The sequence below is a fragment of the Marmota monax genome, unplaced genomic scaffold, assembly GCF_021218885.2.
Source record: "Marmota monax isolate L192 unplaced genomic scaffold, Marmota_monax_Labrador192_F-V1.1 WCK01_AAM20220418_F8-fsc00060, whole genome shotgun sequence".
Taxonomy (NCBI): domain Eukaryota; kingdom Metazoa; phylum Chordata; class Mammalia; order Rodentia; family Sciuridae; genus Marmota; species Marmota monax.
The window spans coordinates 11003402-11018762 of record NW_026692826.1 but is presented as its reverse complement, the minus strand read 5'-3'; the positions used below and the strand labels follow the sequence as shown (position 1 = coordinate 11018762).

The window sequence follows — 15361 nt, the reverse complement described above, 5'->3', positions numbered from 1 at the left end:
TAATTTTCAGTTATAGATGGAGGTAATGTCTGTATTTTGTTTATTCATTTTTATGTGGTGCTGAGGATCGAAAACCAGTGCCTCACATGTGCAAGGCAAGCACTCTGCCACTGAGCCACGACCCCAGCCCGCACCGTGTATTCTTGTCTCCCGGCAGGCCAGGACCCTGGTCAGCTCCTACCTTTTCCAACTTTGGCTCTTATTGGGCTTGGTAAGACTGCTGTGTGGTGGGTCCCTGGAGGGTGTCCTTCATGGGGCCTCCCCTAGTTGGGGAGCTCTCTTCACATCTGGTCCTCAGGCTGGGTGGTGGCCCGCCCATCTGGGCAGGCTGCTGGCTTCCCCGGGTGCTGTGTTGACTCTGGCTTCTGGCCTGGGGCCTCAAATGACCTGCAGAGGCAACGCCGCACTTCCCTGTGGAACGAGGAACAACCCAGCTGTCATGGAGGTCACTCACTGACTTTAAGAGTTTCTATCAACCAATTAAAAAAGTTAGAAGAAACCATCTGGAGGGGGGAGGGGGGAGGCAGGAGGAAGCTTGAGCCTAGGTGTTTGAGGCCAGCTGGGGAAGCAGTGAGAAGGGACCGGGACAGGGTGGCAAAGGAAAGAAAGGAGGTGAGAAGAGATCAGGGAAGGGTGTGGTGGCAGGCGCAGCTTCTGTGTGGGATCAGCTCTGACAGGATCAAGCTCCTACCCCTTCCCCACTGGGTCTCAGGAGTCAGGTGTGCCGCCTCCAGGTGCCACATGCTGTTGGACCCTGGGACCAGAGGGAACTGCTCCTGCAGAGCTGTCTGGAAAGGGCCTTGGGGTTTGGAAACACGGAGTGTTCCTGTGGTTCCTGGTTGCCTTGCCCTCTCTGCTGCCCCTTCGGAGAGCAATTTGGGGTCTGGCAGGGTCTAGGTAGGAAGCCCGCTTGGCCCCTATTCAGTTCTGCCCCTGACTGGAGTGATGCTGCGAGATCTCCTCTGTAGAGCTCTGTCCTCTTGCTCTGTCGTCTGTCTGTCACCAGCTAGCGGCTTAGGAGAACCACACACCTGATTGCTGCGGGTTGGCTTAAAGATACTAAAGGAGGAGGGGATGCTCTTGCACCAGGCTGCCAGCCAGAACGCAGGCTGTTATGGGCCATTGCCAGCAGGGTCTGGGACACGGTGACAGGTGGCTTCGGGGTTACTGGGATGTAGCCTGGTGGCTGCATGATGTTCTCTCCTTAGAGTGTCCTGCACCTCCTCCTCAGTGGGGTGTAGGGAGTGTCCCCACAGCTGCCCCAGGTAGTCTTGCTCCGCGCTGTGCTCAGCGGGATGGAACTGGCTGTCAGGTCTCTCTGTAGCTCAGTGGAGAGTTTCTCTCCCCATGCATCCCAGGATTCAGGGATTGAGAGAGTTGCAGTGTGTGTGTGGGGCTCTTGCTGTCTCAAATCCACTGCATATAGGGTCATGGTGTGCTAGGAGGGGTGTGGGTTACTGTGTCTGGCCAGGGCCCCCTGGGTGCTGCAGGGTTTGGGTGCTTTGGAAATGGAAAGGAACATGTGCTTGTTCAGAGGGACACTGCTGGCCAGGTGAAGCTGCTGTGGTCATGCTATTCAGCAGGATGCCCTGCCCTGAGCCCGCTCCATCTTCCCCAGCAGCCCGCCTGCAGGGTGTGTGTGGGGGGGTGCACTTCATGCTGGGGCCTGGTACCAGTCGCCTCGTACCAGATAGCCCCTTAGATGGCACCAGCCTCCCGGCTTCGAGGCGCCTGTGGGATGGGGGTTGGGAGTTCTGGCAGGACCCCTTCTCCAGAGTCTCCATGCCTGGAGCGCGGGATCCGCTGAGCACACAGCCCCAAGTGGTGCGGCAGGCCAGGCTGTACGCGCGGGTCCCTCCACTCTTTCCAGTGGCTTTTCGCCTCTGAACACCGTGTCGCAGGGGCTGAGGAGAGAACCCCTCATCCTGTCCTCCACTAGCTGCTCCCAGGGCAATGAGAAGGCCTGGGCCCGCCGCACGAGGGCGCCCGTCGACCGCCGCAGGACTGCCGCCGACTCTGGTGGCCCATTGGAAAATTGCGCTGTCACGCTGTTAGGTGTCACTGCTGGTGCCTGGCCCCAGGGCCCAGCTGCAGGCGACCACTTGTGAGGGTCGGACTCCTGCCTGGACCTGGGGTCCTGACTGCTCCCCACGGGTGAGAGGCAGGGTCTCTGCCACTCTCTCTTTGAGTGGGCAGATGCAGTCTTCCATTTAGAGAACTGCCGCCAGTTGCCTTCTGGTGCTGCTCTGCAGCAGACCTGCAGAGCTGTGGGTTGTGGGGATACCTGCAGTACTGCCCACCCTAGCCCTCTGGGTCCCACAGGACGCCCTGTGCAGAGGCAGGAGGTGTGGGGGACACCAACGCCCTCTGTAGCTGGTCAGAGCTGCTCTGCAGGGACCAGCAACCTCCTGCTCCTTTAGACTGTGATGTTCATGGTTTAAGAAAATGGATAGGTCACGACCCTGAGACTGGGAAGGCTGTTCCCTGTGGAGGTGGAGGCCAACCCTAGCTGGCCTCTGTTCAGGTGCCCCTGTTCAGGGGAGTGTGGGAATGCTGGGGGAGGTAGGAGTGGCCCTAGCCCCCACCCACGTTGGTGTGTTCCTCCTGTGTGCCTAGGATGGGCCTGGGGACCTACCTGCCTGCCTGAAGCCCAGATTCCTACAAGCCTCCTGTGCCAGGAGCCACCCAGGAGGTGCAGGTGCATCCTGAACATGGCATGGCTCCACTGAGTCTTCCAGCTAGTCTGGGCTTCCATCCTCAACAGAGCATCAGGCAGCCCCTGAACTCCCCTGTGCACTTCCCTCTGACTAATGATGCAGGCCATCCTTCCCTGGGCCTTGTGGAGGACATCTATTGAGACTCTGCCCAGTTTTAATCAGGTTGCTTGTCTTGGTGTTGTTGCTGGTCACACAGATTCAGAAGGAACTTTGACTCTAGAGTGTGCCTTTTATGTGGAGTTAGTGTCTGTGCCAAGGCTCCACCAGGAGTAGCTTCCTCAAGAACATGTGTAGTCTGCCTTTCCCCACAGTGACCCTGACCTGCTCATGTACCTGTCCCCAGCCTGTCACCTGGTTCCTGTTCCCCGGCTGACTTTGACCTGGCCTGGCTCAACTCCCCGTCTCCCTCCTTACTTGCCCCGACCTGCTCACCTGGCTGAGTGGCTCTCTCCCTCTTGCCCTAGATTTTGATCCACACCACTTCTGGCATTGGAGCAGCTTCGGGGACTATGTGCAGTGTGTCCTGGCCTTCACTGGTGTGGCGGGCTATGTCACCTACCTGTCCATCGATTCGGCCCTGTTTGTGGAGACGCTGGGCTTCCTTGCAGTGCTGACCGAGGCCATGCTGGGCGTGCCACAGCTGTACCGCAACTACTGCCACCGCTCCACAGAGGGCATGAGGTAGGGGCACGTGCGGAGTGTCTGTGGCACCGTGAGCTGCAGATGGCATGGGGGGCATTGAACACAGGGGTCTTGGCTGTTCTGAGCAGGTATTTCAGGTGGCAGGGCTGGGGGAAGTGACGCCTGTCAGGGGATGAAGAGCTCTCCTAGGCTGTGGAGAGCTGGAGTGGCAGGTGCCCATGGCACAGGTGGGCAGGACAGACCCTGCCCACAGAGCAAGCAGGTAGTCAGGGCAGATAACCCTCAGTGGCGCATTGCCTCCTGCTGCTGATCTGCAGGAGGAGGTGAAGGATCTGTTATCAGACAGGGCTAGACTGAGGGTCTGCCTGCACCTGGCAGGACAAAGCCCCATGTGACTGACAGGCCCCAGGTGACGGCAGCATCAGGGGATGGGTACCTGGTGAGCTCCAGGCAGTCCCCGGAGAGACTCTGGAACAAAGCAGTTTGTAGGAAACACATCACCTGGTGGGGAGGGGCGAGGACGCAGCTTGCTCAGTAGCTCAGCACATGGTCTTCCCGGAGGACCCCGCCCCATGCCTTCTTTGAAGACCCTGCCCACTCCTCACTGAAGACGCCCCTGCCCCCACTCTTGCTAAGGTATTTCCCACCATCAGATCTATTTTATTTCTGAGAAAACAGAATTGGTGGAAGGGGAGCCAAGTGGATTTTCCCTAGATGTGCAGGGTGTGTCTCAGGGTTCTGGGAAGTTCCCTTCTCAGAGCTGGAGTCCCAGGTTTAAGGAGTGGCCCAGGCTGGGATGGAGGTGGGGCTTGGTGCACAGATGTAGGTGTGGCCTGGGTGGGGGGTGCAGCTGTGCTCAGGGCTGAGGGATGTTAGTGCAGATCTGGGCTCTGGCCTGCTGCAAAGCTTGGGAAGGGGCCAGGTTGGCCCATGTGACCACCGCGAATCCAGACTGCTGGGGTAGCTGGATGAGCCACAGTTTGGCCGGGAGGCTTCCTCACCATGGGGCTGGGACCATGAGGACCCAAGGCTCTGGTCAGGGGTGATGCCACCCCAGGAGCCAGATGGGAGGAAGGAGGTATGCAGAGTGGGTGTGCCCACTCTGGGTATATACATGGGGCTCATGGCAAGTGGCTGTGGAGTTGGGTCTGGGCTCAGTTCTCAGGGGGCCTCTTCTGTGTGTGCCTGGCTGCACCTCCTGGGATTGTGTGAAGGCCTGGCAGCACTCAGCGTAGGATGATAGCAGCCATGTGTGGAGGGTGGGAGGCCCCAGGTTGCCCCTTGCACCCTGTGGAGGGTCTCATGGAGTGATCTCCCTGCCAGGAGCATGCTGGACTGGATCTGGGCACTGCCCAGTAAGGTTCACTCAGAGGGCTGCTCCCCTGGGCCAGTGTTCGACTCCCTGGGGGAAGGTCTTTGTCTTATGTGGGCCATGTTGGCTGCCTTGGGGCTGCCTTAGCAAGTGCAGACGGTGGAATCCCTCCCCAAGTCCAAGTTTGCAGAGACCAACTGTCAGGATCACAGCCCAGGCCCCCAGGTCAGCCCTTCCTGTGCATCTGACCTGGAAGGGGAGTCCCCAGATCTTACACTGTCCATCTCCTAGGCCAGCTTCAGCATGCACCGAAGGGACACAGATACTCAGCCTGTGCTGGGCCACATCAGCAGATGAGGGTGGGCACCTGGACACAGGACCTGTGGTCAGATGGGGGCATGTTCTCTCCTTGACACAGGAACGCTGAGACCATGGTTGCTGCTGCTCAGATGTGTTGTCCACCTTGGTTGCTGAGGTCTTATGTCACCCAAGAGTAAATTCTGGTGGCTTTTCCTCTGAATCCAAACTGGTCCTGAGCCCCAGCGTTGGGTGCCAGGGAGCCCCCCATTTCAGCAGAGGGAGGCAGGTGTGGCACTCTAGAGGGCAGTGCGCAGAGGCTCCTCCGAGGCAGGACATGAGTCCTCTGCTTGCACAGGCCCTAGCTCCCTGGGGCTCTGTCGCAGCAGTGCTGGAAGCTTCCTGTGGTCCTCAGCTTCACACCCCTCCTGCTGTGTTGTCTCCTGGGGTCTCTGTGTGGGCCACACCCAACCCAGGTTGGACCTGGCGTCCATGCCCTGTGGCCCATTCTGGGCTCTGCTGGGTTCCTGGATGTGCTCAGACATGTCCTCTCTGTGCACCCCGGACACTCATTGGATCGATCGCCTGCCCAGAAACCTCAGGCTCCTGTGCACCCTGCCCTGCTCCCCATGGGGCGACGTGGAGGAACTCCTGAATGTGAGCTAGAGAGCAGACGCTCCCAGCCTTGGGTGTACCGAGATGTGTTTAAATGTGCACATGTGATCACTTCTGGATACACAGACTGCTTGGTGGCCAGCAGCGTGGCAGTGTAGACTTTGGCCTACTTTTCTTTCTTTTTTTAATATTTATTTTTTAGTTGTAGGTGGACACAGTTTCTTTATTTCATTTTTATGTGGTGGTGAGGTTTGAACCCAGTGCCTCATGTATGCTAGGCGAGCACTCTACCTCTGAGCCACAACCCCAGCCCTGGCCTCCTTTTCTGAGGGCCTCCTAGCACCACTGCTGTGGACTAGGAAGTGTGGAGGCCTCTGGGACCACATCACAACCTCTGCCTCAAGTCCACCTTAAGATCACCAGGATGGGGCTGGGGATCACTCTATCAGTTGATAGAGTGCTTGCCTTGCATGCACAAGTCCCTGGGTTCAATCCCCAGCACCGCCATTACAACAAAAACCAAAGATCACCAGGATGCTTAAGGATGTCTTTGAATTCATGTTTGAACCGACTAATTTGGGCAGCCTCAAGTGAGCAGCCTTGTAGAAGTGGCTTCACAGCAGGTCCTGCCTCGTGGGAAGGCATGTGTCCACATGAGTGTGCACACATGGCCACACACTGGCACACAGCGTGCACCTAGACTCACACGTTTATGATGTGTGTGTACACATGTACCCTCATGTGAATACATGCACAAAGGCACCCATACCACATGTGTGCAGAGAGGTGTGCACATGCAGGAGTGCATCTGGAGACATGGTCTTACCCACATGCACACACAGACTTGTACATACTTTGTATATCATGGAGCAACTTGCTAGAGTTTTTTTGAATAATGTTTTTCCTTTTGAAAAACATGAAGATGTTGTGGGTTCAGTGCCAATTATAGGAAATGATGAGCCTTTGAAAAGATGCTACTAATTAGTGCAGCAACCTGAAAGGCAGATTCTGTGGGGATATTATTTGCATTCGTCTTCCTCCAGTTTTTATGAGATTTGAAGACTGTTCCCTAACAAGTAATCATTGGAGTGGGAGTGGGATTTTGTAAGAGATAAGAGGGGGCTGAGCAGTCCAAGACCTTCAACAGAGGAACGGGTTATTATTGAAGAATGCAAAGGGCTGTGTGGGGAAGGCATCCAGGCATTCGAGCGCAGAGCCTGGAGGGAGGTAGAGATGGTGCAGGCTGGAGGGAGGTGCAGGTCCCCATGGCAGGGCCACAGTTAGTGACCATGGAGGCTATGTGAGGAGAAGGAGACCAGAGGCAGCAGGTGCAGGTCACCCTCCACAGCCATGCTGTTCATCTGGCCACTCTGCCGAATCCAGCAGGACTCTGGGCTCTCGCCATTGAGCGGCATGCACCCAGAAGCTGGATTTTGTGTCTGATCCCACATGGGCCTTGTCTTGGTCTGGTCTCCTGAGCAGACCATTTGGATCTGCAGCCTTTTGGGAAGTAGAGCATTTCCCCCTAGACCACATCTACCTCATCCTCAGACCTCCGCCTAGCTCTTGGTGACAGCTGTGAGTGGAAGGTGCTCTGCAGGGCCCGTGATGACCCCCTCACACAAAGCCCATGGCCGCCCTCTGACAAGGGGCTGGGACACTTTAGAGCTGGCCTGTGCCATAATCCAGTGCACCTCAGTGGCCTCAGCAGAGCACTGTGTCCAAGGATTAGGTACTGTCCTCAGGCGGCAGGTGGTTTGTCCGCCCCAGCTGGCCCCACAGCCACGCGGGTCTCCTGACGGTGGCTCTGGAGCTGTGCAGTTGCCCAGCATGGTCCAGTGCCGGCTCCTCTCAGGCAGCAATCTTCAGGTCCTCAGAGGCCTAGGTGTGTTGGTGCCATTGCTGTCTATGCTGTGACATCTCTCTGTGCAAACACCACATGTGGCTTAAGCACACTCCAGTTCCTGGGCACCCGGGTGCTCAGCCACCGCAGGCTCTTTGGAACAAAGTTGTCCTGAACCTCCGTGTGCAGGTTCTCACGTGGACTCATGTTTTCCCCTCTGGGGCAGACAGGTGGGCCCGCGAGGGCTGGATCACGTGGCGACTGATGGCTGAGGGGACTGCCAACCTGTCTCTCTGCTGGCTGCACCACCTCATGTTCCTACCACCCTGTGAAGTGATGTCCTCGTGCCCCCTCCAGCCTTGTCTGTGCCTCTGGCCACTGTGGCAGGCATGTGGGGTGTGTCGCTGCGGCTTCAGTTTGCATTTCCATGGTGGCCGTGACGTGGAACATCTCTTCAAGTGCATGGGTGCTTCCTTTTTGGAGAGTGTCTACTTGGCTCTCTGCTGCTTTGTAAGTTGGTCATGTGGTGGTTTTTGTTACTGAATTGTAAGAGCATATATTCTAGATAGTCAACCTCATCAAATGTATGATTTACAAATCTTTCCCCCACCATCCTGTGGGTGGTCTTCTTGCTTTCCTTATGCTGCCTTTCACAGCAGATTTTACCCATACAATGCAATGCAATGCTCTTTCTTTCTTTTCATACTGGGGATTTTTTTTTTTTTTTTTTTTGGCACCCAATGGTGCTTAACCACTGAGCAACATCCGAAGACCTTTTTTTTGTACTTCATTTAGAGACAGTGTCTCAAGGAATTGCTTAGGGACTCAAGTTGCTGAGGCTGGTTTTGAATTTGCAATCCTCCCACCTCAGCCTCCAGAGCTGCTGCAATCACAGGCCTGCGCCACCGCCCCCGCCGGCCTTTTCTTTCATCTCACCTGAGAGAACTTGGCCTAACACAGGGTCACCTGACAGGAGGGCTGGGATTGCCTCTTGGGGATATCGTTGGGTGGGGTTCAATGGTTGGTGGAAAGTGGGGCCTGTCCCTGGTGCGCTGGGGCAGGATGGGTTGTGTGCCTGTGGGAGGGAGGCAGCTGAGCAGGTCTGGGAGTTGGCCCTCATCTCCTCGACCTGGGGGCCATTTCCAGTGGCTACCTGGGACAGGATCAGGTGAGGGGTGTTTCAGGAGTGGTGATCTGGCAGCCAGTTTGGAGGAAGCCTGCTGGAGCCAAGAGTGAGGTTACTGGGAAACCAGGAGGTGTAGCTGGGGAGCTGCAGCTGCCCCTGGCCACCAGCCACCAGAGGGAGCTGCAGACAGAAAGCCTGGTCCCTGGAGGTGGCAGTCCCCTCCCTACCTGCTTCAGTTCTCCTATGCGGCTGAGCCTGACGGTGGGCATCCTGCAGGATAGGGGCTCCTGGGTGGGATCTGGGCCAGCTGAGTGTCTGCTGTCTAGGGACAGAGGGACTTGCTTCGGGTGGGGCTTACCACCATGCTGAGGCCAAGCTTGGTGTGCACTGGGGACCCCCTGGATGGCAGAACTAGTGGACTTGCTCCTTGTTCTCACAGATGGTGCCGGGGTAAAGGATCACAGAAACCCAGCGGGAGAAAGAGGTGGAATTCATCATTTCCATCAATAATGCACTGAAATCAAAAGCCCTGGGTCCCAAGCTTGGTGGCTGTGGCTCCCAGTGAGCAGGTCCTTTGGGAGCCTGACCTGCTCCAGCCCCTAGTGTCAAGGTAGCTAGTGTCAGGGCCTCTGGAGGCTGGGCTTGAACACTTGCCCCCACAATGGTGGGTCAGGAGGAGCTGTCGCCTGGGGAGCGGGGGTGACAGGGGTCCAGGAAGCCATGGTGTCAAGCTCTGGAGCATACCTGTGCATTTGAGGCCACTAAGAGTGAGGGTACGTGCTGGGAGCCATTAGCCAAGTAGGTATGACAATTTCCTTGCCAGCGTACCCCATGTTGCTGACATGTTGCAGTGACATTGAATGTAAGTGACCTTGCTCAAGGACCAAGGCAGATTAGGGTGTTCCCGGTTTTAAGATAATCGTGTTTAGGGCGTTCCCAGTTTAGGTTCCAGGTTTAAGGTTTAAGATTATTCCTGCTGGGAATAGGGCGTATCCTGCTGCCTGAGTTCCCCTTGAGTTCTCACGGGATTCAGACAGTATATTTTGGAGATAGAAGCCCAGTGGAAGTGAATTTGGGCAGAGAACGGTGGATTTGGGAAGAGAACGTGGATTTCCCCAGAACGTGATTGTAGACGGCTGGTGTGAGTTCGGGAATAAAGAGTCGCTGTTTGAATCTACAAGCTGTGTGGTGGCTCGTGATTGTGTGCCCAGCCAGACTGCGACAGGTACGGGCAGCTGGTTGGGACAGGACAGGTGATCCTGGGATCAAGGCTGCAGCTACACACCCCTCTGCCTAAACCCAGTGCTTCCCAGGCTTTGGAGTTAGCCTCATTGGACCTCATCCTACTTACTGTGTGACATTGGAGCAGTTACTTAACCTCTCTGCTTAGAGGGGTACACAGACCATCTCTTGGTGTTTTGAGGCTGGCTGGCACACAACCCATATGTGCAATTATGAGGACCAGGCCTTTGCCCTGGCTGGGCCTGTGTCAGTCCAGGCTGTTTGCCCAACATGGTGCCAACCCACCCCAGGCTGCACTGGGTCCCAACCTCAGTAGGCCACAGCACATCCCCCATTTCCCTGGATCACACTGCTGACCTCCCTGTGTGTCCCTGTCCGTCCTCTGACTTCCCTCTTGTGTCTCCACAGCCTCAAGATGGTGCTCATGTGGACAAGCGGGGACACCTTCAAGACAGCCTACTTCCTGCTCAATGGTGCACCCCTGCAGTTCTCAGTCTGTGGCCTGCTGCAGGTGCTGGTGGACCTGGCCATCCTGGGGCAGGCCTATATCTTTGCCTGCCACCCCCAGAAGCCAGCACCCCACACTGCACACCCTGCCAGTGCCAAGGCCCTCTGAGGCACCAGAGACAAGACTGTGTGATCCTGGGTGTGGGTGGAGGTGAAGTCCTGGTGCCAGGTTCTCCACCAGCCTGCGTGAGGGGTGGGTGCCTGGGGGTGGCTGGGAACAGGCCAGTCTGGCACTCCCCGTGAGGACAGTGGGCACGGATCTTGCACCCAGGGCTAGCTCTCAGGCATGTTCAAGGTGACAGGAAACTGTGTCTCATGCGCCTTCTCAGATGCACTGGCCTGACCTGAGAGGCTCCGTCAGGAAGGAGGGCTGTGGGGCTCAGCAGCTGCCCTGGGCAAGCCTGGGGAGAGGGGGCCCTGCAGACCCCGGGCAGAACCTGTGGCTGCCAGGACAGACAGCAGGCCAGTGTGAGGGTCCTGGCTGCTGGTGGCCCATCCCCATGCTGTCCCCACCTACCCGCTGCCACTGTTGCTGTGCCTGCCTGACGGGCCGCTGGCCTGACACCACCGCCATGTTCCCCTTTTCCATTCAACACCGGTGACATGTGCTTGGCAGCCCTGTGCCCATCTGGTCACTCCCAGCCCTGAGAGTTCTGGATGCTTCTGTGGACTCCCACAGGCAATGACTTCCTTCTGCAGGGCAGAGGGGCCGCCCCCATGCAGGGGTCGCGGCAGGCTGTGGTCAGCACCAGGCTCGTGATGGCAGGGGGCGCTATGGTGGCCCAGGAAGCCACAGCACCATCCCACCTGGCTTTCCTCAGATTCAGTGTCTGAGTGAGGCTCTTGCTTAGTTCTGTGGCTGCAAGATGCTTTGAAATGTTTATTTTTTAAAAATGAAGGTAGATGTCTGTAGTGGTAATTGCTTCCAAATTAAAATGTCACCGACCGCAGGTTCGGTGGCTGCTCATTGAATGTACCTCAGCTGGCTCTGAGTCAGACTTCTGTGTGCCTAGGGTGGGGCCAGCATGGGGGTGGGTGGGGTAGGTGGCCTTGGAGTGAAGCACTGTCGTGGTGCTGGGGAACTGTGCAGGCCTGGTGCTGCAGGTGCCTGTCAGTTAAGCCAGAGTTCCCACCATACCTGGATGGTCACCCACTTTCTGCTGATTTTTGAGCGGAGGCCTGTGCAGTGAGGGAGTTGTCTGCACAAGGTAGAACACCTGGTGGCTCTGGCTCTGGCAGTGAGGAGGCTGAGGTGTGGCAGCCCCACTTGGCCTCATGGGCACCGTGCCCGGCCTCCATTCAGATGGCCTAACTGGGCCCCTGCCACCTCTGTCCTGTGGCTGGCGGCTGCCCTCCTCAGCAGCACATGCAGAGGTGGGAATAGGTCTCAACATGGCTCTTGAGGTCGTGGAATAGCCTCATTTCTCAGCTCAGCCAAGTCACTGCTGCCCTGAAAGATTCCTACCACTTTAACAGCAGTGCCCTGATGAAGTGGTGATTCACCACTGCTCTTGCCAGAGGCCCGGGCAGGTGTTCCCGGTGTGGAGTTCATCAGAACGTGAGGAAGGGGGCTGGTGGGAATCTAGGGAATTCACGCCCCCTGAAAACAGGCAGGGAACTGAGCCGTGGCAGCCAAGCCAGCCCGGAGCCCTCCTGTGAGAGGACAGCCATCTGGCAGCTTCAGAGCCCAGGGTCAGGCCATAGCTCAGCGGCAGCTGTGTCCCTCCCCATCCACTGTTCTCAGCAGAGCTGGCCAATGTTCTCTCCTTTCTGGTGACCCAGGGGGCCTCTGATGCTCCCAGCCTGGTCTTGGAGTCTCCTACAGATGCCTTTGGTCCTTTCCTGCTACTTACCTGGCCTCCAAGGAACAACCACCTGGGTTTATTTCGGGGGTCCTCATGGTAAAGGTCAGCGTGCCTGCACAGTAGGAATTGTCTTGTTCCTGGAGGCTCATCCTCATGTGAGGGCTTAAATACAGGCCTGATGCGTGAGGCTGCCTGGGTCTGTGTTGGCAGGTACCATCCTCTACCCCTTTCATCCTGAGCCAGTTGCAGCTGTTGCCGTGAGGGCAGTTCACCTTGCATTGGCTCCCCAAGGGTCGAGGGGCACAAGCCAGAAGGCTGGTCTGAGCACAAGGGGCCCTTGGGGCCTTCTGGCTCTAGCCCACTTTGGAGGAGGTTCTGGCTCTCAGGTGGACTTACCTGTTCCCTGCATTTCCTGTCCTCACCACACCTGTTCCCCATAGCATGTGGCCCAGTGGGGAGGAGAAGAATAGCCTGCCCAGAGTACAGGAAGAGGGGCTCAGCAGCCCCATGTCCTCACCATTCCGACTGGCCGGGTGGGCAGGTCTCAGGCCAGGGTGCTACATGTGGCTGGGCCCATCTTGGACAGTCATTTCCTCATGAAATAAGGGTATCTTTTCTTCCCTAAGCTTGTGCAGGAATCCAGGAGAAAGTGGGGAACCCTGAAGGTAGATGTGGGAGCGAGGGCTCTCCCATGCTGGCTGGCCTCTATCTGGTCTGCAGGAAGCCTGCTAGGTTGCTGGAAAGACAGTTATTTCAGTTTCCGGGGCCCTTGTCCTTGACTGGGGAGCCCAGGTGTTTGTGTGCATGCCAACCTCAGAGCCTGCGTGCAGCAGGTTATCCCAGGCCTCTCTGGCTCTGGGTTTGGCTCTGGCACCCTGAGATGAACCAGCCTACCCTGGAGAGCAGGGGCATATGTGTCTGGGCTCTGCCGTGGACCTAGGAGTTTAGACAGCTGGGCTTAGTGAAGGGACACTGGTGAGGTCAGAGTGTCTCTGGTGGTTCCCACTGTTGCACCTGCCGATTCCCAGGAGATCCTGGGGCCCCAGGCCCCCACTCTGGGCAGACCCACAGACTCAGGTGACATTGCACCCAAGGAGCTCAGCCAGGAGCTTTCAGGGGAGGCTACACTTTTTATTGGTTTTCAGTGGAATCTTAGGAAACATCCAAGGGACCCACAGGGCCTCTGCTCACCCCAGGGGTCCTGAGGAGGGTACCCTGCTGTCCAAGACCCTCTGGGTGCAGTATCTCAGGTGTGGTGGCCAAGCTCATCAGTGAAAAAGTACAAAGTGGCATCTGGAGAATTCTGTCCTGTCCTGAATGGACTTGCCCATGCTTTTGTGGAAACGTTGAAGGAGCACCTGCCCATCTTGCCCCTATACCACCACATCCTACGCCGGACTTGAGAGTGGGGAGTGTTTTCTGCTTGTGAGGCCTTGAGAACTGTGTTCCAGGGGGGAGATGTAGCCTCCTCCATGGTGGGTGGGTGGAGGGGGCTGTTAAAACACCACATGCAAACCTGCTTTGCCACCTGCCAGGGGAGGCCCTGTCACCTGAGGAGCCAGTGTCAGGGAATGCAGGTCAGAGGTCTGGGCCCCCCACCAAAGCAGGGTTACTTAGGGAGAAGCAGGGCCTGTGAGTGCCCATGTCAAGACTCTGCCCTGTCACTCTGCAAGTGACATGGACTGGCAGTGCTGGATGTCTCCCTCCCATGGTGCACTGCCACTATGGGTGACCAGGCAGCAGAAGGGACTTCTGTCTCCAACTGCCCCACTCCTGCCAGGGCTGCCCTGGCTGACAGGTCAGGGTCAGGCCCAGGCCAGCGTAGCTTGGCATTTGCTCCAGGTGTGGGATTTCTGGGATCCAGTGGATTATTCAGTTAGCCATAGAAAATTTAAAACCCGAGGGAAAATAAGAGGACCCAGGCTGGTGGGCTCTCAGGAGTTACTGGGAGCCGGAAGCTTTCCGAGGTCAGTCGGTGCACTAGACTAAGCTCTGGCAGGTCTGCAGGCCCCTTCGTGGACCTCCAGCGACCGCACTTCCTGAAGCTCCAGAGCAGTACCCTCCTGCCAGCTCAGAGCGGCCCTGCTGGGCCCTGTGCACCCCTGGTGCCCTCGGGGTCCTGCGAGCTGTCCTCGGTGGCGCTGGCTGAGCGCGTGCTGTCCTCGCACAGGGCGGGCTCGGGGCTGGCAGCGCGCTGCTGCTGCTCTTTGAGCTCCGAGTAGGAGCGCGAGAAGGTGTGAAAGATGGAGGTGACTGGGAAGGCCATAAGCAAGATGCCGCTGAGGATGCTGCTCAGTGCCACCACCTGCCCGGGCAGGCTGCGCGGCACCATGTCGCCGTAGCCCACGGTGGTCATGGAGATAACTGCCCACCAGTAGCTGGCCGGCACGCTAGAGAAGTCGCGCCGCGCGCCCAGTTCGCGTTCAGCCAGGTGCACTAGCGGCGCAAAGAGCGCCATGGCCACGCAAAGGAAGAGCAGCAGCAGTCCGAACTCGCGCGCGCAGCGGCGCACCGTGAGGCCCAGCGAGCGCAGCCCCAGCGAGTGGCGCGCCAGGCGCATCACGTAGAGCACGCGCAGCGCGCGCAGCAGCCGCAGCACCAGCCCCGCTCGCTCCAGCAGCTTGCTGCCCGCGGGCCCCGCCGCCAGGCCCACCAGCAGCGACACGTAGAAGGGCAGGATGGCCAAGATGTCGATGATGTTGAGCGGCCTCCGCAGGAAGGCGCACTTGCTCTCCGCCTGCAGGGAGCGCAGCAAGAACTCGAAGGAGAACCAGGCCACGCACACCGTCTCCAGTACAAAGAGGCTGCGGCACTTGGTGGAGCACTCACCCTGCGGAGGAGAGGGGACACGAGGTTGGGGGAGCTCCCTGTGGCCTGACCCAGCAAACTGGAAAGTCACTTAAAACCCGAACCACTTAAAGCCTCTGAAATGATGGCCAGCGGTGCCTACAAGAAAGAAAGGTCTCAAATTAATAACCCAACGTTCCACTTAAAGCAACCAGGTAGGGGCTGGGGGTGTGGCTCAAGCGGTAGCGCGCTCGCCTGGCATGCGTGCGACCCAGGTTCGATCCTCAGCACCACATACAAACAAAGATGTTGTGTCCGCGGAAAACTAAAAAAATAAATAAGTATTAAAATTCTCTCTCTCTCTCTCTCTAAAAAAAAAAAAAAAAAAAAAAAGCAACCAGGTAAAGAAGAGTAAATAAAATTCACAGAAAGTGAAGAGGCCATAAGACTGGCACTGGAATTTGCCAG

General features: G+C 57.4%; 2 protein-coding genes across 5 annotated transcripts in view; one reads left to right on the top strand and one right to left on the bottom strand.

Moving 5' to 3' along the window:
• The window catches only part of Slc66a2 (solute carrier family 66 member 2), a 33306-nt gene extending 22029 nt beyond the window's left edge, over positions 1-11277 (top strand). For 3 of the 4 annotated variants that reach the window (XM_046448604.2, XM_046448605.2, XM_046448603.2), the window contains 2 exons: positions 3182-3398; positions 10203-11277. In XM_046448604.2, coding sequence (XP_046304560.1) covers positions 3182-3398; positions 10203-10410 — 425 coding nt within the window. In that variant the 3' untranslated portion in view covers positions 10411-11277. The remainder of the gene's footprint in view (positions 1-3181; positions 3399-10202) is intronic. The other variant, XM_046448606.2, reaches the window with a different exon arrangement.
• Positions 11278-13216: 1939 nt separating this feature from the next.
• The window catches only part of Kcng2 (potassium voltage-gated channel modifier subfamily G member 2), a 44434-nt gene continuing 42289 nt past the window's right edge, over positions 13217-15361 (bottom strand). The window contains exon 3 of the mRNA XM_058580698.1: positions 13217-14936. Within this exon, the coding sequence (XP_058436681.1) occupies positions 14178-14936 (759 nt within the window). The 3' untranslated portion in view covers positions 13217-14177. The remainder of the gene's footprint in view (positions 14937-15361) is intronic.